This window comes from Pelodiscus sinensis, chromosome 12, assembly GCF_049634645.1.
Source record: "Pelodiscus sinensis isolate JC-2024 chromosome 12, ASM4963464v1, whole genome shotgun sequence".
Classification (NCBI taxonomy): domain Eukaryota; kingdom Metazoa; phylum Chordata; order Testudines; family Trionychidae; genus Pelodiscus; species Pelodiscus sinensis.
In genome coordinates this window covers 7,910,510-7,933,491 of record NC_134722.1, presented here as the reverse complement: position 1 = coordinate 7,933,491, position 22,982 = coordinate 7,910,510, and the positions used below count along the sequence as shown (strand labels likewise).

Here is a 22,982-nt window from a genome sequence, read left to right as displayed (position 1 = left end):
AGCTGACATGGACAGCGGTGCAGTGTGGGAAGTTCTTTAGTTACTGTGGGAGGTCATTCCACAATCTCAGTGCACCCTCCCCCCACCCCGGAGTGGTGTTGCCCACACAGGTGAACATTACGCTTATTGTGGAGAGTTCCATCGTGCCAAAGGAGGGGAGATGCCAACTGCAGTCTTCTTCCTGGCGCTTTAAAGCAATCTTTCAGCAAACTTCCCATGCCTGGGCCATGGAGTGTTTTGGGAATGGGAGCAAGAGTCTGAACCAAACTGAGGAAATTTGGTGGGGGAGTCTATATTTATTCGATGCAGTCAAGCAACAGGAGTTTCTCAGCTCCACCTTCACAAACAACTTCCCCACAAGCCTTTACATGCCAAGGAATGTCCTTTGGTCCACCCTCACAATCCTGGCCAGGATTTTGACAAATGACATCCACATTCATGCCCCAGAAGCAGTGGCCTGGTTTTGCAAAAGGGCTGAGTATTCACAGTGGCACTGGATGGGTCCTCAGCCCACCTGAAAAACCCAGCCCCTTCTTTTGGGGGCATAAATAATGTTAAGCTCCTATTTGTCCCCTCTTTTCCTTTGCTTGTTCATAGGGGTGGTGGGTGAATCCCTGTGTCAGGGAAGCTACCTCTACTTGTCCTGCCCCCGTCTGCCTGAGCATCCCTTTCCCCATGCTTGGAGATGCCCCAGCTGCTTGGCCACCCAACCTCCTGGCCAGCCTCAGCACTAGGCCACCAGCCATCCTGAGGTATGGGCCCAACGCCCTTGGGCCGAGCCTGGCAGCCCTGGCTAGCGGGCCTAGCGGGAGCTGAGTCCCGGAGAGCTTCAGGGGAGAGTGGGAGTGACAGCAGGGCCTCAGGGGCGGAGTGTGCTCTGAGCTAGGACCTGAGGTAGGATGGGCTTAGCCTTCTCTGGCTTGTTATCCTCCTCCTCCCTCCCCCGCTTGTTAATTATCCTGCCCTCAGAAACTCCTATTCTCCTACCCTTCCCTTTTGACATTGTTCTGGGCAGTGGGATGTAAACACGTTAATGGGGACTCATCACCTTACTCTGGAGGCATTCCAACTTCAGGTCTAAAGGAGACTAGAGACACACTTCGCCCTGGCTGACTGGCAGAGCTGTTCTAGCGTGTGAGCGTGGGTGGGTGTCAATTGTTTGTCCCTCTTTCTCCCCCAGATTGTAAAGGCCTGAACGAGCCAGGGAAGGTGAAGAACATGCGATTCCAAGTGCAGGTCAACCTGGAGGATTACATCAATGACCGGCAGTACGACTCCCGGGGGCGCTTCAGCGACATCCTCCTCCTCCTGCCGCCTCTCCAGAGCATCACCTGGCAAATGATAGAGCAGGTCCAGTTCATGAAACTTTTTGGAGTGGCAAGGATTGACAGCTTGCTGCAAGAAATGCTTCTGGGAGGTACAAACCCATCCAGCCCATCTTTTTCTTACCAGCATGCCTTGAAAAGTGCGGGTATTTCAAAGCCTTAACAACAGCTCTAGCGTCCGTGCCATTTAGTGATGGCACTGTTCAGACGGATCGAAGCAAGGACACTTTGGTGCCAGAGCAGCAGGTGATGGAAATTGGCCTGGGTGCACTGACGTGGATGGAGCTACGGCAGTGCTTCTTAAACTTAAGACCGAGTAACACCAAACAATTTTTTTTTTATGAACACCACCAAGGATTTTTTGTTAAGAGGAAAAAAAAAGTCAAGGGAAAAAGGGCTAGGGGAAGTTATTCAGAAAAAAGGTCACCTGCCCCTTTAAGGTGGCCATTTTGAATTCTGTTGCTTAAGAAACACTAAGCTATGGATATTCCTTAGTGCATGGACTGACCCTCACACCTCCCAGGGTACCCCCCGGGGTATTAATACAAAAAGTAAATTGTAACCATGTGAGAACAATACATTCAGGCTGTGTCTAGACTGCATCCCTTTTCTGTAAAAGGGATGCAGTTTAGACACATCACAATTGCAAATGAAGCAGGGATTTAAATCTCCCCCGTTTCACTTGTATGAACATGGCTGCCGCTTTTTTCCGGCTCGGGGCTTTGCCAGAAAAAAGCGCCGGTCTAGACGGGGATCTTTTGGAAAATAAAGCCTTTTCCGAAAGATCCCTTATTCCTTTTTTTTTTTTTTTTTTTTTAAAGGGGAATAAGGGATCTTTCAGAAATGGCTTTATTTTCCGAAAGATCCCTGTCTAGACTGGCACTTTTTGCCGGCAACGCCCCAAGCTTTTTGCTGGCAACGCCCCAAGCTGGAAAAAAGCGGCAGCCATGTTTATGCAAATAAAGCGGGGAAGATTTAAATCCCTGCTTCATTTGCAATTGTGCTGTGTCTAATCTGCATCCCTTTTCTGCAAAAGGGGTGCAGTCTAGACACAGCGTCAGGGTTGAACTGAGGACAGCTGCAAACAGCATGGCCAAACTGCTGGAGCTGGGAGCAGCAGAAATCAAGTTCTTTTAAAGTAGCGAATAAGGCAGAGGCAAAGTTGGAAATGCTGGGGTGCTGCAGGAGAGAGGAGAGCAGGAGGAAGGGGTGCAGGGATGGAGGAAATCAGTGATCCTTCCGTTCACTCCACCTACAAGCAATTCATCCATGCCCAGTAACAATATAGGACACACCTCTGGTCACAGCAATGCTTCTGCTGGTTTTTAGTTGAAAAACAATGAGAAGAGTGACTTCTTTTCCACTTGCCTACACAGGAACCTCTCTGGATGTACAGTACCAATCAGGGCCTTCTAACCTCGGCCTGGAACCTCTGTCGGGACACATGGTTTTACCCAACATGAGTTCTGTGATTCACGCAGTCCCAGACCGTAAGTGTCCATCCTTATCCTTCTGGCAGGCAGTGTGGGGGGATTAGGGAAGAAACTGCTGTGGCTCTATGCTTAGTTTTTGTTTAACCATCGCACTTCAACTTTCGGGGGCTAAATGGGACCCGACGTATCTCAGATCCTGCAAGAGGAAACAAAAGGCTGGTCCAAATCTCAGTATCCTTCCTTTGTTTTTAGCCAGGCAAAATTACCACTTAAGAGAACTTCAGAAATAAGCCCAAGGTGCATTGGGTATTACATCTCACTGCCCTCTATTATGAAAGTCCACCTATTTAAAAGAATCATAGAATATCAGAATTGGAAGAGACCTTGAGAGGACAAGTCCAGTCCCCTGCCAGGACCAAGCACCATCTAGATCATCCCTAACAGACGTCTGTCTGACCTGCTCTTAATTTTCTCCAGGGATAGAGATTCCACAACCCCAGTAGGCAATTTATTCCAGTCAATACAAAAATAAATAAATAAATAAGAACATAAAAATGGCCATAGTGAGTCAGACTAAAGATCCATCTAGCTCAGTATCCTGTCTGCTGACAGTGGCCAATGCCAGATACCCCAGAGGGAGTGAACACAACAGGTAATCATCATGTGATCCCTCTCCTGTCATCCATTTCCAAACAAAGGATAGGGACACCATTCCTACCCATCCTGGCTAATAGGCATTGATGGATCTAACCTCCATGAATTTAACTAGCTCTTTTTTGAACCCTATTAAAGTCCTAGTCTTCACAACTTCCTTTGGCAAGGAGTTCCACAGGTTGACTGTGCACTGAGTGCTACCTTGACCTCCCATGCTGCAATTTAAACCCATTGCTTCTTGCCCTGTCATCAAGAACAATTTTTCTCCCTCCTCTTTGTAATACTCTTTTAGGTACTTGAAAGCTGCTATCATCTTCCCTCTGAGTCTTCTCTTTTCCAACCTAAGCAAACCCAATTCTTTCAATCTTCCCACATAGCTCATGTTTTCTAGACCTTTCATCATTTTTATTGCCTTTCTCTAGACCTTCTCCAAAGCTTTCCTGAATTTCTTCACATCTCGACAACCAATAACCCCAACCATTCAAAAATCAGGAGTCCCCTCTTGCCCTGCCCTCCAAATCATGGTGCTTTATAAATACATTCTAAACTCTTTATATTTGCACCTTTACATCACCCAATTCTCAGGTTTCTTCCACAATCATAGAGCAAAAACCTTACTTTTTATAAATAAAAGCTGAATCCAGGAACAGGGACTTAAAAATACACACACACACACACACACACACACACACACACACACACACACACACACACACACACACACACGACACTTACTAAAAAGCAAGCACATTGGCAATACTATTTTATATGCGCAAAGCTAGAAGTGCAAAAATTCAGAAAGTGGGGCAGACAGCAACCAGTGCTGTTTTATTACACATACATTAAAATTGTCAACAAAATAGAGATTATCCCATTAGATCTACATGGAAAGACAATTCCATCAGGTGTAGACTCTTTAAAGCTTCCAGTAAACCTTTGTTGAGTGTGGTTGGTGGTTTTTTTTTTTTTTAAGCCCTCTATTCTTAGGCAACTGATTTTATGAATCCTTTCACAATTGCTTGAGGTTGGTATTCACTGTAGCTGTAGATGGCTCTCATTCTGCCCCCTTACATTTCTTTCCCATAGCATGGACTGCAACAGAATAGAAACATTGTGGCCTACCAGCTCTCCCCATTCACATGAACTACCGCTTCCACTCATATCCCGTCTCTTAGCAACTACAGCAAATGGGTGCACAGAAAGTAATTAGCAATAATGTCCCTAAGGTAGTTTAAGCTCAATTTTCAATGCAATTTAACAGCTGGGCACAACTAGGAGAGCCAGCAGCATATGACCGGTCAGCACCCTGCAACCTATCCATGATTCAACAGACACAATGTGGATACCGTTGCTCTAAGAGATCAGCACTTGGAAGAAGGAATTTATTTTTCCCCAAGTATTATTTAGAAGACAATGTAGTGCACTGCTTAGTGAAACTCCTAATAACGTTGCCCACCCCACTACCACCACCAAGTCCCCAAGTGGAAGGAGGAAGAAGCTACTTGTATGCAGAACAGGCTTCACGCCTATTTTTTTGTACCAGCTGCTGCCCTCTAAGTGTTTTGCTGGGTTCAGAACTTCAGATCGTGTCTGGAGCCCTGGACAAGTCATTTAAGTCTCTCAGGGCCTCAGTTCCCCCATCTGTGCAATGGGGATGATGGGCCTTACCGCCCTTGTGCAGCCTGTTTAGGTTGGTTGCCAAAGAACAGGTGATTACGAAGGAGACTATTAGCACTTCTCTACCTTACAGAGGTATGTTAAAGACTGAGGGGCTCAGATACTTAGGGATTTACGTAGTCCCCACTACCTTACACTACTCTAAACCAGGCAGGTTGGCTTAAGGTATGCGAAATTTGCAGCTGGAGTCGACTTACCTTAAACCAAGCCGTTGGAGCGTCTACACTGTGGGAGGCTGACGGGAGCACACGCTTCCATCGGCTTCCCTGACTCCTTGCAGAATGAGGAGTACAGGACGCTGGCAGGGGCTGCCCTCAGTGTTCCATTTGGAGGGTCTACACTAGACCTGCTAAATCAACTGCTAGAAGATTGATCTTTGGAGGGTCAATCTTCTTCAGAGTGTAGATAAACCCACAGAGTCATTTCCTAAATAAAGTGATCAAAACCAGAACATTTTATAAACAAACGGAACGTTTTGTGAAAAAAGGGATTCACCTTAACGGTTGAGGGTTGTTTTTTCAAGCTAGCACATTACTAGTTATTTCAGAAAAAGCGCAAGACAGCAAGAAATTGCACTACTAATGTGCACTTAGGGCTGTTTGTGAACTTGCAGCTATACCACCCGCTTGATTCTCGAGACTCTACTTTGGCGCCTTTAACCAGACACCACACTACGGCTATTTCTACACTTGTGGCTTCTTGCGCCAGAAATATGCAAATGAGGCTAAGCGTGGAATATTGCTGAGCCTCATTTGCATACTTAATGAGCGGCCATTTTTGCAGAAGAGGCTCTTGTGCCTGCAGGAGCTGTCTACATTGCCTCTTTTTGTGCAAGAAAACTCCTCTTGCGCAATGCCATTATTCCTGAAAATAATCAGCGTAACGACATTGTGCAAGAGGGTTTTTCTTGCGTAAGAAGGGGCAATGTAGACAGCTCCTTCTGGAGCAAGAGCCTCTTCTGCAAAATGGCAGCTCATTAGGCATGCAAATGAGGCTCAGTGATATTCCACACAGCCTCATTTGCATATTTCTGGTGCAAGAAGCCACAAGGGTAGACATAGCCTATTAGAAAAAGTGGTCTCCCAATAAGTTTTGATTCCTTGTTTATATTTTTCCTCCCTTGCAGCATCTCCGGACACATCCCTTCCTTCTCCTTCCACCAGCACAGGAAGCGAAGACTATAAACTAGGCCCAACACCAGGGCCAGAGGCCATTGTGAAAATACTGCCCCAGACCATCGTACCCAAGCAAGAGATTTTATAAGGGGCAAGCAAAAGAAGGCAACAGCCATATCCAGCATCCCTGTGTAAAGTTAACCAGCCCTGCTTTCTACCATGGCAATGCCCAGCAATTGGCACTGCTTATAATGATATTGCATGATGACACCCTCTTACTTGTCAGTGATTAAAATAGCACCGTCATTAGACTCTGATGCACCACTGTTCTCTGTCATCATCCTCTTTACTGGAACAGCTTGGACTTGAAGCTGTTATTCATTTTAGAAGAACCAAGACTACAAGCTCCTTACTTCATGTTTGTATACCACCCAGCACAGAGGGGCCTTGACAACAGAAATATAAATAAGTATCTCATTAGCGACTGTTGATGGCTAATGGGCATGCTAATGACCTCAAACTGGCAACACGTGGGCTGTTTCTCTTAAAAGTTGTAGTCCACTCCCATCCCTCCTGCTGTCCTTCAAGCTTAATCTAGAAAGCCTGTCCAAAGCATAGATTGGAGGTGCTCTTCATAATCTATGAGACTACACCCTCCTTATGCCACACAGACTTGGAATTGTACAAGATTATGATGCTGTTATGTACAAACACAGAAAGCTGCAGTCCCAGACCTTAAATTTAGACTCAGCCATGCTTAGGAATGTCACCATTTCAAGAATGGTGTTACAGCTCAATAGTTGATAAACATCAAGGGTAAAAGTGTTCTTTATTCGAATATAAGCATTGTGTACTATGCAGGAGCCAGTACGTGTTTATATATCTGGAACCCAGCTATTGCATTGCTGTACTTCTATTACTTCTTTTATAAATCTGATGTGTTGCTGTGAAACTATAGGCAGGAGATTTGATCATATTGATATTGTAGGTAATTCTTGAGAATGATGCAACTGCTAATAAAGAACCATCTTAGAAGAGTGAATTAACAAAATCAGCTTGTCAAAATATTTTCTTGTACTATGCACCTGCAAGCATCTTTGCTACACGAAGCTGCAGCAGAACTTCATCTGCATGATATGGAAAGTCTCGTGACGTTTTAAGATTGTCACTTGGATCTGTCAATGAACTATGTGTTTTGAAAAAAAACAAACTATGCTTTTACATCATTGGGCATTGCTGCACTTAATTTGTCATTCCTAAATTAGCCAAGCTTCAAGTACTCTGAATAAAATTATACAATAAGCATTCTTGAATAGCAGCCAAACACCACCTTAGTTGGCTGCCTAAATTGATCAACAGAACACTAAATACAACTAACCCAAACACTTTTGGTTTTTACACAGACAAGAGTTCCCTGAACTTTTAACATGCCTTTGAAGGAATGGGCCCTCAGTTGGAAAGAATGAAATTATTAGTATTGCTGTCTTCCAACAGCAGCTGTTTCTCCCACTTCTGTGATTTGTGTCTTTCCTAGATGTTGCCCAAAGAGGGGACACACTTAAGGGTTGAATTTCAGCTCCAAACCTAATTTGTAATATATCAGTTGTGACCATTTTGTTCCACAAACATAAACTGTGAAATTGGCGCACATGCCAATAAACTAGAAGAATATTTTGATTTTAACAGCCCCAATCTAGCAAACAAGCCTAACCAACCAACCTTTCAATATGGGTGCAAACATAGCATTATATACTTCCATTCTCCCTAGTGCCCATGTACTCTACCTGGATTTGCACAAACAACGCAGCTAAATCTAAATCTATCAAGTGAGTAAATTCCATTCTTTGAAGATTATACATTACCATAGTAACAAACAAAATTCAGCTGGAAAGGATCCACATTCTGATTTGCTTTGTTTTCGTGAATCGTTTTAATGTCATGATGCTCAAGTTTCTACATTGATTTTCCTGAGCATATGCTTTTTCTGAAGATTTTCATCCTAAACATATAAAGGTTAGAAAAACAAACTGATATTTGTGTAATATATCCCAACCTGTTTAACTGGACAAAGCCACACAGCCAGGCTATCGCTTTTAAGTATTGTGTAGTTAGCACTTTATGTGAAAAGAATATTTTGCTACAGCAACATATTGATTTTTGATCTTGTAAATACATTTAAACAAGGTATCACATTAAATCTGTTAGCAACTCATAACTAAGAGTGTGTTATTTGTAAAAAAACAAAAAACCAGCCAGAAACACCCACTACTCAAGGTTGTAATTATTTTTCAAAAGGAAATACTCTTTGACCTTTCCTGCCCCCCACAGATGCAGCCCTGACAAAGAAAATCACGAATGTATTTGTTAAGGTGTATTAAAATATATTGCTGGAAGTTGTTCTAGTATTTGCTGTATTAGATTTCTGGATTTTCTTTTTTAAATAAAGATGCAAGAATGTGTATTTTGAGACCTTTCAGTAGGTTGACAGTACAGGCAGTCCCCGGGTTATGTACAAGATAGGGACTGTAGGTTTGTTCTTAAGTTGAATTTGTATGTAAGTCGGAACTGGTACATATTGTAGAGGAAACTCTAGCCAAACATTTCTCCAGAGCTCAGTTTTATTCTCCCACACCTCACTTCCCTCAGTCCTTCATTCTCAAGCTGAGGTGTCTGCTGAGAAAAGCCGCTCTATGTCTCCCTGGTCTGCTGGGGGGGAGGGGGGGCGCTAGCTTCGCGTCTCCCTGGTCTGCTGAGGGGAAGCAGCTAGTTGCTCACCCCGTTTGTAAGTAGGGATCTGATGTAAGTCGGATCCATGTAACCCGGGGACTGCCTGTATGCCTCTTGCTTTATCAAACAGATATACTAGAAAGCAAAGTGTTACCTCTTTAATGTTTTATTTATGTATTTTACAGAATAGATCAAAGCACGTGGAAAATGCCAAGTATAGGTTTGAGTACACTTTAATTTCATACTGTATTATAGAACCAAGGAAAATACTGAAATCTATACATGGTAAGTTTTCCCTTATATTAATGGCTAGACAGTGCATCTCTCTGTGGTGAGGACCACCCATGTTTTGTTATTTTGGTACTAAGATGCTAAAAGGACTGCTCCTAAAAGCACTAATTTCTATAAGAAATGCAGAACTTAACCAGAAAGCCATCCCTGAACAGAGTAATTTCAGCCCAAGACATCTTCAGAATAAAAAGCTTTTCATTCACCATATTCAATTTGCAAGTTGAATTGCCACTTGAGTCACATGGCAACAGAATGAAAAAATGTGAATGCAGACTAAACAGCCACGAATATGTACATGGGTTCACTTAGAGAGACGCCATCTACAGTGTTTAATTTCTGCCCTATCTTTCAAAATTGGCCGCATTCGGGAAATGTATTAAGAATATTCTGAGTGAGCAGAGTTCTAGAACATTCTTCTTTGCTGAGGTAATTGTCAGCCCTTGAATAGAGACACTAACTAGGATGGCACCTAGGCACAAAATGGAGAAGGTGCTTAAGTGAATACATGACAACTTCACGTAGGATACAGTACGATGCCTTTGTACAAACGATCATCCACCTCAACTGTAGTTCAAGGCTGCAGAAAAGGAATACGAAATATCAAAACCAGCAAAGGAGACATAAATTGACTAGCTCCATCTACAGCAGTGGTCTCCAATCTTTTTAACCACAAGATCACTTTTGCAATGTAAGTGCAACCTAAGATCTGCCTCAAATCCAAATACCCTTGCCCCTTCCTGGCCCTGCCCCCGCTCCACCCCGTCTCCAAGGCCTCACCCTGCTCACTCCATCCTCCTTTCTCCCCCATCCTCACTCTCATTCACCAGGCTGGGGTAGGAGTTTGGGATGCAGGCTCCGGTCTTGGGCCAAGAGATTGGGAATGTGGGAGGGGCTCCAAGCTTGGTCCAGGGTAGGGGTCCAGGCGGAGTTTCAGGGTGCAAGCTCTGGAAGGAGTTTGGGTGCAGGGGGACTAACGTCTGGGGCAGGAGGTTGGGTGCAAGAGGAGGTTCAAGGTTGGGACAGGGATTCAGGAAGCAGGCTCTGGCTGGGCACTGTTGAACAGACGGCTTCGGGATAGTGGAGCAGTGGGGGTAAGGCAGACATACTCCTGCCTGGGCATTGCCCCACTCCTGAAAGCAGCTGGCACGGACAGCAATAGCACCATGTACTGCCCCTCATCTACAGGCACTGAGCCCACAGCTTCTTCTGGCCATTACTGATCAATGGGAGCTGCAGGAGTGGTGTCTGGAGGCAAAAACAGCATGTGGGGACCCCCTGCTCTGCCTCTTTCAGTAGCTGCAGGGACATGCCAGCCACTTCCAGGAGCAGCAATTACCACAGAGATAATCACCGTATATACTCGAGTATAAGCCGAGTTTTTCAGCACAGTTTTTGTGCTGAAAAATGCCCCCCTCGGCTTATACTCGAGTCAGCCTCCTGCTCCCGGGCGGGCTCAGCGCGTCTCTGCCGCCGGCCGGGTCTAAACGCGTGAGCCCGGAGCTCCGGCCCCCCAGCCCCTGCCCCCTGGCCCTTCCGGCCCCTGCCCTCCTGACCCTCTCAGCCCCCCTGTCCCCTTGTCCCCCCGAGCCCCTGCCCTCCCAGCCCACCCAGCCCCTGCCCTCCTGGCTCTCCTGGCCCCCCAGCCCCTGCCTGCCCGGCACCATGGGCCCTTGCCGCATGGGAGGAAGGGCGTTTGGGGCCGTTCACCATGACGCTCAGGTGCAGCGCTGAGCTCGGGAACAGCTGGGCCAGGAGCCGACTCGGCACCGTGGGCGTCTGTTCTGGAAGCGCCCGGGAGCCCTGATCACGAGCTTGGGCCCGATTCTGGGGCAGGTGCACAAGGACCAGCCACCGCTCCCTGCTCCCCTTCCCTCCCCTCCCCTCGTAAAATCCAGCCAGCACCAGCACCCGCTCCCCCGCTGGCTCACTGGCCCATCGACGCCCGGCCCGGGTCTCGCACAGCCTCCCCCCCCCCGCTGGCTCATTGGCCCATCGACGCCCGGCCCGGGTCTCGCACAGCCTCCCCGCCCCGCTGGCTCATTGGCCCATCGACACCCGGCTCTGGTCTCTCACAGCCTCCCCCCCCCCCCCCCCCCGCTGGCTCGTTTAGAGGGGGCTCGTTGGCAGGCGAGGGGGCCGGAACGTGGGGGCTGCGGGGCGGGGGCTGAGCTGTGGCCGTGCCTGCAGAACCATATTGTTTTTGTTGACCCCCTTTTCCCCTTACAGAGCTAGGTTATTGTTTTTCTTTGAAATAAATATTCATGTAATTTTATTGGTATCTATCTTCATTTTTTACATTTACCAGTAGCTGCCTCATTTCCTACCCTAGGCTTATACTCGAGTCAATATTTTTTCCCAATTCTTTGGGGTAAAATTAGGTGCCTCGGCTTATATTCGGGTCGGCTTATACTCGAGTATATACGGTACTTCAGCCAGGACAGGTTTAACATTTTAGAACTCACTGCTCAAAGGATTAAATTTAAGTGTAAATGAAAATGATGAAATGCACAGACCAGTCAAACACCAAAAATAACCCACTTTGTAAGCAGTAAAAGTAGTAACAATCCCCCATGTACTGTTGGGTCGGGAGCTGAGAGGGAAGGACAGTGTGTGTGTGAGAATGACAGACATACACACAGTGTGTGTGAGACAGAGGTTTGCATTGCCAATCTCTCTCCATCCTTCTCTCTGTGTGCAGATAGGGTATAGGAGTGGGGGAAGGGACACCCTGACATCAGCACCCCTCCCCACAATCTTCTCCCTCCCACATCCTGCCCAGCAAGCAGGAGGCTCCCAGGGGAAACTCCAAGGCAGAGGGCAGGAGCAGCATGACAGTGGGTGGAGGGGAAATTGAAGTGTCAGCGCTTGATGGCTTCCTGGCCAAACCAGTCAGGATCACCTGTTAGAGGCTCCAAGATCTACTGGTAGATCCTTATCTACTGGTTGGTGACCCTTGATCTACACCGAGTTTCTATTTCAACTGAAGGATGAGAGGTGACTTAGGTACACCTACACTACAGCTGGGAACAAGCCTTCTAGCTTCTGTAAGCATGTTAGAGGGCTTGAGCCAGAGAATCACAAATAGCATTGTCAGTATTTAAACCCAAGCTCCCAAGTCCAGCCTCCAAGGCTTGAAAGTCCGAGCCAGAACACCTACATTGCTATTTTTGGTGCACCAGCTCAAATCTGTTTAAATGAAGTAGGAGACTCACACCCAGCTGTAGTGTAGACATTCCTCTGAACACAAAAGTGAGCACACCTCAACTGCTGAAGTGTATGAAGGTCTAAAAATCAGAAATTATTAAAATGTGCTGCAAAATCCCACTAAAAAGCATTAGCCCAAGTTTATATGAATGCATTTAAGGTAGGTTTTGGGTTTTTTTTAAAACAAGCTGCCATGAAAGAAGAAAGCATCGAGCGATGGGAGTCTTTGCAGCTTTGCAAATAAACCAAATCTTAAATCTGCTAGTATAAAGAGGCTGCATTGTTTTGAATAAGGTTTTATTACTGATTAGCAGAGCAGGTGTTTATCTCAGTCGAGGTGCAGAAGTCCTTTTGAAAACCACACAAAAGCATGCCAAGCAGAATCCTTGCAAGCGGTTTCTATAGCTCCTTTTTTTCAAGAGTTTACTGAAATAGCCCACCTATCAAAAGGAACCTTTAGAATAGCCACATTAAAGCCACTCCACGGTTTTCAAAATTTGTTTTGCACAAGGCTATTTTGTGATGCTTCAAGGAGCCAGTTAAAGTATTAACTAGTACTGGTTTTACAGCCTTCTTCCTAGAGATAAAATATCAAATGGTAGCTTGGTTTACACCTGGAGGTAAGAGTCCCTTCCCTGCACTCTTAACTTTTGCCTCCTCACCCTCCAACTTTTATTCTTCCCTTAATAATGGCCTCCAGTATAAACTGAAAAGATAAGTTTGAAGTATTCTTTAGTTAAGGGTATGTCTACATTACACAGCTTTTAGCTTCTGGTCTGCGTCAACATAGCTATGTCACTATGGGTACGTCTATACTACAGGGTTTTGTCAACAGAAGTTTTGTCAGATACTGTCGACAAAACTTCTGTCGACAAAGAGCGTCTAGACTACATCCAGTTCTGTCAACAAAGCAAGCCGCTTTGTCAACATAACAGGGTGGACGCAAAGGACAGTGTAGATGCAATAATGCCTTCTATCGACAGAACTCTGTCAACAAAAGGCGTTATTCCTCGTTGTAGCCAGACACAAACCCCATCTTGTTTTTCCATGAACCCCATCTTGTTCCTCCCCCCCAGAGAGCAAGAGAAAGGCAGTCAGCCTTTGATGCCCTGGGAACGCAGGTGTGCTGCCTGTCCCTGACTCTACCATAAACAGAAACCAGACAGTAAATGGGCTAGCTGACGACCCGGGGCCTCCCGTGGCCCTGATGGCTAGTACCAGTAATTGACACGCCTGCACTGTCCCAGGAGAGGAATCTTCGCCCATCACATACCAGAGGTGCCCATGGTCTGCATTTTCCCAGGTGTGAATTATGCTTTGCACCCTTCGTGGGAAACTTGGTGTTCAAAGCCATTTTTCCTAATTGGCCACTTGAGACCAGGAAGAAGCCTACATGACTCAAGGGGTATAAAAAGAGGTTCAGCAGCCCACCCCATTTGAGCTCCAATCATCTATACCTGCTGGCAGGTATTGTCTCCCGAGGTCTGTGGGACGCCCAACCTTGCCCTACTTCTTCCCGAGGGATTGAGAGAAAGACGCTGGCCACGCCAAGTCTGGAACGCAGGGGTGAGAATATATACCTGCTATGTGTCTATTTTGCGTGCATTTAATAAGAGCTCAGAGAACCAAAAGGGTTTCATGGTACCTGTGACTTATTAGTGTAATTTCTGTCCTGTCCTTTGTAGTGTCTGTGTTATCTGTTACACAGCAGTAGCATTTAACAACTAAGTTTACCCTGTAACAATAAAATAGTAACTGTTTAAGCTTTAACCTGACTCCTTCAGTTGCTGTAACAGAACCAAGCACAATTTAAAAGAACTTCAGCCGGTCATTAGGGACAGATATAGGGAGAGGTTGGGCGTTTGGATTTGTGTCACACCCAGGTGGAAAAATCCACTGGGGCACCTTTCAGTCTTTCCCCAAGGCTGCCCGCTGCGAAGGAATTACCAATTCTAGCAGCTGAAATCTAAGGTGTAATAAGCTCTTCTTATAACTCGGGGCCTCTGAGAGCCTGTTGGCTGCCCTCTGCGACAGGACCCCGGTCCTAGCAGTAAAGTCACAGACATTAAACTATTTTTCGGGGTGCCCTCCAGCCTCCTAGGCTGCCCACTGCAACGAGACTTTGTGTCTCAGCAGTTGAAGACTTGGGTGTAACACACACGCACACACTGCCCTGACCGTCGGCTGACACTCGTAGAATGAGGTTTACATACGTCAACAAAACTGCTGAGTTTTGTCGACGTTATGTCGACATAACTCAAAGGCAGTGTGGACGCAGGAATAGTTTTGTTGACAAAAGTCCACTTTTGTCGACAAAACCCTGTAGTCTAGACACACCCTATAAGTCAGTTAAGACACTGTGGGTACTTTTGCTGACAAAGAACATTCCACCCTTCCAAGAATGGTGTTTGCTTTGTTGGCCCGAGTGGACTCTGGCCCACAACACACTATTTACACTAATACTTTATTCCCTGGCAAAGCTTTTGCCATTGGGGGAGGGGGGTTAAGATCCTGAAGACAAAAGCTTTGTTATTCAACTACCAGTGAAGACAAAGAGGTAAAAACCTGTATACACTAGAAGCAAAGAGCTGACACTAGATATATTGGGGCTCTCAGCAGAGAACAATTTGGTTCCTCCCAGGCCCACCAAAAGGCACCCTGATCTCTTTTCCTTCAAGTGGCTTGCCCTCCTCTTCCTCTACCCTTCCTTTGGATAAGACAGATTCCTACTTCTGATGCTGGTGTTTTCAGATGGTCATCTAGAACATCTTATAGACAGCTTCTTGGCAATTTCAGAATTACAGCTACTGCCTGAAATGATGAAACCCAGGCACCTGCTATTCCAGGATACAGCTAATCCTCACTCTCTGTTCGGGGGGAATCTAAAAAATTGGCAACATCTGAAAGGGAAAAGTTAGTTTTTAGCCTGTTAAGTCAACTGCAGTTTGGTTCCCTACTTTCCCGGCCTGATTGGTGGAAAGGAAGTATGCTAAGATGAGCAGTATTTCAACATGCCAATGTGTGAAAGTCATTAACAATGGGATTTTTAATCCCAGAGGAGGTTTTAAAACAGGTTACAAAGCACTAGTGAATAAGCAGTGAGCATCTTTTTCAACCCCATTTACTTTGAAGTGAGAAGAGAATATGCACCAATCTTGACTCAGATTTACAATTTACAAAAATGCACAAAGTATCATTCCGTAAGTACCCCAAGACCAGTTCACACAACCCTCTCCCCCACATCCATTACTTACCTTACATCATTACTTCTGTATCGTGCATGACTAGGAAGAGGGAAGGCTACATTTTTATCAAGAAGTATGGATTACCACAACTATGTGATCTTTTACATCTAAACATTTAAAACAAAAAGATGTGATGTTTTATGGAAATGAAATCTCCTGAAGGGAAGAATTCATTTAGGATCATCTGACATGGTGGGGTGGGGGAAGTTCATTCTCTATTCATGCACAACCACTGTTTAATAGGTGGCTGATACCCAACACACACTAATTAATCCAAAGCATCCAGCTGCAGTAGCTTCTCTCATTGATTGCCAACAGAGAGTGGCCATGAAGCTGAGCAATAAGTTTGGTCATTTTATTGAATGCCCTTAAAATGTATTATGTCCTTCAGCATTGACAAAGGGTTGCTATTTAATGTGCATCTGAGAACAGTCTGGATTATCACAGCAGGTCCCTTCTGGTTTTGTAAATTGTAATCTATGAAATTTTGCTCATGCACCAAGAAATTGAGTAAGTGTATTTCTGAATCTAAAGGCAAGGAGACATGGTCCTTGACTTAAGCAGCTTACAGTCTAAATAAGCACAGGTGAAGATAATGACAGAGATTGGGAATGGAAGTTAATTAACTTTAAGACTTATTCATTACTTTATTTTTACATTAAAAAGTTACAACGTAACAAGGGTTTGAAAAGCCAAGTAAACTTGATTTCACACACACGCGCACACACAGTGTCACAGGTTTGAACTGCTTTAAATGATATTTTCTGATTTCCATCAGTATATTTTATTAAACAATATACGTACTAAAAGCCTCATGAAAAAGCCAGACACATTTTTCTCCAATATTTATGGAGGATTTTGAACTGAATATTCAAAGATTCTTGTCAAACTCCCAACTTACCCCTCACTTACATGATACATGTATTTTTGTTCATCTGTCTGAGGCTTTATTGGATGTGTCCGTCTGACAATTCTCCATATTACATACCTACTCCCTAAGCACTGCCTACATCTTCTGTAGTATTGCACATTTGTGTTCATTGGACCATGGTATATCAATGGATCCCTTAATAAACTGACATACTAGGACATAAACGTGATGAAGCATCTGTAATGATTAAGAATTAACATTCCACAAAGATGCACAGAAATGGAGAAACAATTAGAAAGAATATTTTCAGTCTGAGTGTAAACTTACTAAATGGGAGACCCTGGAGCATCTCACACTACTTGAGGTGGAATAAGGTTGATGCTAATGGCAAAGTGAAAACAAAAACTGGACACGTTTAAGGCAAGTCCCAGAACAGGGAGCTGTTTACTTTTCAGGCACAGTTTCAAGCTATGCGTCAAGGCTCCTGTTTTATCCTTTGTGCTGTGGATAATTCAAAGGGAATAAAGTAACAATAAATACAAAAATTCTATCTGTAGTGTTTAGATAGCGGTTTTCAGCAGTTTCATTATGTGCAGACTGTGTTTCATTAATTGCAGATCTATGAACACATCTTAGAACTACTGTTATTTGTCAGCCCACAAAAAGCAATTACATTTCTACCTGCTCATTCCTTTAGTTTTAAAGCAGTTTTGGTTGGAAAATGGTGAAATGGCAAACTTTTCCCATTGCTGAATACACAGTTTCCATCTTACACTCAGATTTCTTGTACTTGCACAAAGGAGGCTCGGGATTACATTCCCTAACTCAGACGGAAGTCTCTCTCACTCAGACGGAAGTCTCCTGCCTTTCAGTGATGGCCCTATTGAAGTGACGGGTGAACTGTTTACCAGTTTCTGAATGTGTGTAAATCTATAAAAGGGGGGGGGGGGGGGAGGAAAAGGGCCCCAGGACCTTACAAGAATGATTGTTCTTTGGATCATAGTTATACCAATCTGTAGTACATTCCTTTTAACCCCACAAGAGGATCTAGTCACTGGTCCCTCAGATACCTACATGAGTTCCTTTAAAGTCCACTGAGAATTGAAGACAAGTATTGCAGGGCAGAATTTGACCCATAGCTAAAAATATTTGATTGCGGCACATTTAGAACTTACCTAAATGCCATTTAAGATTAATACTGCCAAATACAAGACATGCTATTATGAATCACGGAAGACATTTGGCAGGGCTGGAGGAGTGCATCTGACATGTTTATGGGACCACATGCACAAGTGTCTAATTATTAGTAGGGAAGGGTTGAATGTCTGATTTGGGACGTAACAGTATAATTTTGACTATCATGACAAATGAAAATATTAATAAAATTAAAGGACTGAATAAGTCATTATTCCCTGAAAACTAATGGATTTACTAATGGCTTGGTGCCATTTAAAATTGGCTTCCAACATAGCTATTTGATCTCATGATTGACAACTGCACCTCTGCTCCTAATTTTATAAAACACACAAGTAATTCCCAAAACATTTATCAAATAAATGGTTCAACAAAAATGCAAAATTAATCCCATTAAACAATAAGTTACAGTAGTATGACAACATTTTGGCTTCTTTAGTGTGGCTACACACCTGTCTTTTGTTATCCTGCTGAAAAATCATTACAGCATCCAGTTTGATGTTTCCAAAAGTTAATGAGATGTCTGTGACAATTAAACTCTGCTTGCTACAAGCAAATGTCTTGTTTGTTTCAGTTGGTCACAGATTATATAGAGACTGCCATTTCTGGCCCCAAATAAATATTTATATAGTATTCTTGCAAGTTCAAGTATAATTAGGCTCACACGGAAAACTCAGGTCCCCCTTTCTTTGCTCTCAGCAAAAGTTGCCTGATTCGAAATCCTGCAAATGGATTGATCCACAGGACTGAAGGTTGGCCCCCAAAGACGGATTTCATCCCTTCCCAACGTAGTCTCCTCTCCCATGTTGGCTTTTCACTTTTCAGCCTCTCAATCTCCTGCACATAAATTTAAAAAATAGTTATTCACCTAACAACCAACAGGGTGGATTGATTTAAATGGATAAGTAGGAAACCTTGATTTCACCAATTTTAATACTACTTCGCTCTCATACATTATTTTGCTGAAGAAATGTTAATTCTAATTAGTATAACTCAGACTACGAAGATCTTCAATTATATATGCATTATGATATACACACAAACAAACTTGATACATCCACTCGTATAGTCGTTACAGAAGATTACAAATCTTTGCCAAATTGAGTGGTACATGGAATCTTATTATATACAGTAAAACCTGTATTATCTGGCATGGTTGGGGATTAGGGTGTTCCGGTTATTTAAAAATTCCCGTTATCTGAGGGTCCCATCAACCAATGGACAATAATAGTAAAACTCAAGTTTTTAATATTGGTAGTTTTGTAGCATGAGGCAGTTGGTCTCACATTTCTATTTTGCATTAAAGATGATTAGTACTTCTTCAATAAAAAAATTAAGTCAATCATGGTAAACCACAGGTAAGCCTGTGTACCTGAAGATGTGACAGTATTGTGGTTGGGGGCAATGCCGGTTAACACAGAAAACTCTATTTTAAGAATGTGCGGCTGTCTGTCCATCAGTCCAAGAACTCCTCCTAAACAGTAAGACCTAGAACCACCAAATTTGATCTGCAGCCTCCTCTTATAATAACTTAAAGGAAGATAAGGGTTTGGTTGTGTCAGGACAATGGGATGTGCCTGGAATGCAACTGTTTCTCATAAAATGGAAAGACAGGGTCTGGTAGGTAGGAGAGCTATACTACAGAATGACATCGGGGGTAGGGGTGGAGAAAGGTGCAGGGGAGGAGAAGAGGTGGTTATTCACCTCAATAGTAACTGACATCCTTCGAGATGAGTGTCATCGTGGGTGCTCCACATTAGGACAGTGTGCCACCACCGAGCCTTAGAGTGCAGATTTGAGAGCAGTGCCCCTGGGGCTATGCATGCACACACCGGCAGCCGTGTGATCTTAGGTTGCAGGCATCATGTATGCACGATCCCTCTCTCCGCCCCCCCCCGCCCGCTCCTCAGTTCTTTTTCTACCCCGGAACGATGCTGTGAGAAGGCCAGGATCCCAAAGTAGAAGGGAGGGTTGTGGAGCATCCATGGGGACACATCTCGAAAATCATCAGTTACTACTGATGTGAGTAACCTTCTCTTTAAGACAGGTGTCCCCGTGGGTGCTCCACATTAGGTGACTACAAAGCTATTTCTGTTTAGGGAGGTAGGGACTTTGAATCTGGCAAAAAAGCAGTGGAGAGAACCACTTTAGCTAGTTTTAGGTTGGAGAGAGGTCCCTGTGTAAGCACATAGTGCTTTGCAAATGTGTGGTTGGAGGACCATGTAACAGCTGCGCGAATGTCTCTTATGGGTACTTTGCACAGGAATGCTATTGAGGTAGCCACAGCTCTGGCTGACTGTGCCCTTATGCTATCTGAAGGCAGCACTTCTGACTGCTTGATACAATCCAAAATCCAGCAGGAGAGGCTCTGTGATGGGGCAGCCTGGCCTTTACTATGGTTTGCTATTGAGACAAATAGTCTCGGAGACGTTCAACAAGGTTTAGTTCATTGCAGGTAAAAGGAGAGTGCCCTGCACAGGTCATGTGTTCATTTTCATCTTGAAAAAATTGGCATGTGGTTTGGGGAAGATGGGAAGGTGCACTGTCTGACTGAGGCGGAAGGAGGAGTGAACCTTGGGGAGAAATTTGGGATGGGTATGTAAAGTGACCTTGTCTATAATAAAGATGGTGTAAGGGGGATCTGCCATTAGGGCTGCGATCTCTCCCACCCATTGTGTCGAGGTAATGGCTACAAGGAAAACAGTTTTCATAGACAAGTGTAATAATGAGGTGGTAGCCATTGGTTTGAAAGGCGGCCGCGTTAGAACATTCAATACTAAATGCAGGTCATGATTGTGTTGGTAGAGTGATGTCTGCAGACCCGTAAGAAACCTCTTGTCAATGGATGAGCAAATACGGATGAGTCATCTATCTTAGAGTGGAAGGTAGTAATAGCAGCAAGGTAAACTTTAATGGAACTTATTGCGAGGCCCATTTGTTTAAGGTGCAGAAGGTAGTCGAGGATGGTAGGCAAGGAGGATGTTGAAGGAGCCACCCGGTGGCGTACACACATCGAGAATCTTTTCCATTTCTGAAGGTAAGTCTTACGGGTGTTCTGTGCCCTACTGCATAGAAGGACCATTTGTACTTGTGAGCAAGTCAGCTCTAGTTCAGAGAACCATACAGGAGCCATGCCTTCAGGTGTAGCAAGTGGAGGTTCAGATGGGTGGTGCGGCGTCCCGGATGAAGGAGATCGTCGCTGTAAGGTAGGTGGATTGGTGAGGCGCAAATAATTGCCATACAAAGGGGAACCATGTTTGGGATGGCCATGTTGGAGCTATAAGTATCAGATGGGCCTTGTCCCTCCTTGTCTTTTGGACTACCCTGTTCAATAGGGGTATGGGAGGAAATGCATACATTAGGTGGGATGTCCAGCTACTAAGGAATGCATCTCCCATTGATCCCTTGCCTATGCCCACCCTGGAACAGAATAGGGGACATTTCTTGTTGTATTGCGTAACAAACAGATCTATGGTGTGGTGACCTCACAAGCGGATGATGCCCGCCAACATGCGCGGGTTCATTTGCCACTTGTGTTCGGTTGGGAGGGCTCTGATGAGTGTACATGCTGTTGTATTCAGGGTGCCCAGAAGGAGCACTCAGTAATAACCATGTTGTATTTCAGGCACCAGTTACAAAGTGCTATGGCCTCTGTGCAAAGAGCTCGAGATCGGGCTCCACCCCGACAGTTTATATAAAACATTGCTGCGACATGGTCTATATATAGTCTGACTGTTGGCAATGAATGGGAGGAATTTGACACACGCATTCCTGACTGCATGAAGTTCCAGAACATTTATGTGCAAGTCCTTGTCGCTCTTGAACCACAGGCCCTGATATGTATGATGTTGTAAGTGGGCGCTGAACCCTGTACGAGATGCTTCTGTTGTCATGGAAACAAAGTTTGGTGGGTGGAAGGGGACTTTGGAACAAGATTCCATGGACTTAAACACCAGTGTAAGGATTCCTTTACTATCCCTGGAAGGGACAGGGATTTGGATAGCAGATGGACACTGGATTTGTACACCTGTCCCAGCCAACCCTGTAAGCATCTCATGTGCAGGCACACATTGCTGATGATGAAATTGCATGCTGCCATGTGTCCCAACAACCGAAGGCATTCAAGTGCTGTTGTGTGGCGGCTAGATTGTAAGGTGTTTACCAAGGCCACCATTTTTTAGAAGCGGTCCATAGTAAGGGACGCAGGGGTCACTGTTGGGTCGAGGCATGCTCCTATAAATTGTATATTTTGTGTAGGAGAGAGCATGGATTTGGTTTCATTCACCTGGAGGCTGAAGTGTCGGAGTAGGTGTCTTGTGACTGTCAGTACGGCAGGAATCTTTGTGTGAGAGCGACTTGAAGAGGCAGTCATCCAGGTAAGGAAATAGGATAACTTTTGTTTTCTCAGATATGCTGTGACAACCGCTAGAACCTTTGAAAAGAGCCTCAGGGCCATAGAATCCAAATGGAAGCACCTTCTATTGGTAGTGTTGAGAATCTACAATGAAATGAAACAAACATCTGAAAGCAGGGTGGATGGCAACGTGAAAATATGCATCTTGCAAGTCGAGGGACGAGAACCAATCATCCTGTTCCAACACTGGTAAGAGTGTGGCAAGCGTTACAATCTTGAATTTTTGTTTTTGAACAAGTTTATTGAAGGCCCAAAGGTCTAGGAGAGGTCTCCAACCTCTCAATCTTTTCTCTGTCAAGAAGTAATGAGTAGAACCCCCCCTAAATTGTGTGGGGACTGGGCTCAATCGCCCCCATGTGCAAAAGGTCCTCTACCTCTTGTTGAAGTAGAATCTCACAAGAGTGGTCCCTGAAAAGGGAACAGGAAGGGAGTATGGACACAAAGGGAATAAAGTAGCCTTTTTCAATTATCTGTAGGATCCATCTGTCAGAGGTTATATATTGCCAGCTGTTAAGGAAGGGTAGCAGTTGAGGATGGAACAGGCTTGCTTGCATCAATGGCATTGGAATAGAAGAGAGGCTTTCCTGACCCTCGACCTGATGTTCAAATTTGCTTATTGGACTGCTGCGACTGTTGGGAGTTGGTAGAGGAAGGACATCGTCGTTGGGTTCTGCCTCGGTCTCTATTCTGTTGGTCTTGTCTATTGTAATGTTGTGCATATGGAGGATATCGAGGTCTCAAGTAGGGCTGAAACCTATATTACCTTCTTCTAGGTGCCTGGTTGTGGATCTCAAAGGACTGAAGCGTTACTCTGGAGTCTTTCATGAAGTGG

The 22,982-nt window shown here is 44.7% G+C and overlaps 2 protein-coding genes across 3 annotated transcripts in view; one reads left to right on the top strand and one right to left on the bottom strand.

Moving 5' to 3' along the window:
* Window positions 1-7,918, top strand: part of LOC102453378 (hepatocyte nuclear factor 4-beta-like) — a 51,796-nt gene extending 43,878 nt beyond the window's left edge. For both annotated transcript variants that reach the window (XM_006137354.4, XM_075939973.1), the window contains exons 8-10: window positions 1,181-1,417; window positions 2,702-2,815; window positions 6,216-7,918. In XM_006137354.4, coding sequence (XP_006137416.1) covers window positions 1,181-1,417; window positions 2,702-2,815; window positions 6,216-6,352 — 488 coding nt within the window. In that variant the 3' untranslated portion in view covers window positions 6,353-7,918. The remainder of the gene's footprint in view (window positions 1-1,180; window positions 1,418-2,701; window positions 2,816-6,215) is intronic.
* An 8,375-nt stretch (window positions 7,919-16,293) lies between these two features.
* Window positions 16,294-22,982, bottom strand: part of ZDHHC7 (zDHHC palmitoyltransferase 7) — a 52,036-nt gene continuing 45,347 nt past the window's right edge. The window contains exon 8 of the mRNA XM_075939972.1: window positions 16,294-18,573. Within this exon, the coding sequence (XP_075796087.1) occupies window positions 18,397-18,573 (177 nt within the window). The 3' untranslated portion in view covers window positions 16,294-18,396. The remainder of the gene's footprint in view (window positions 18,574-22,982) is intronic.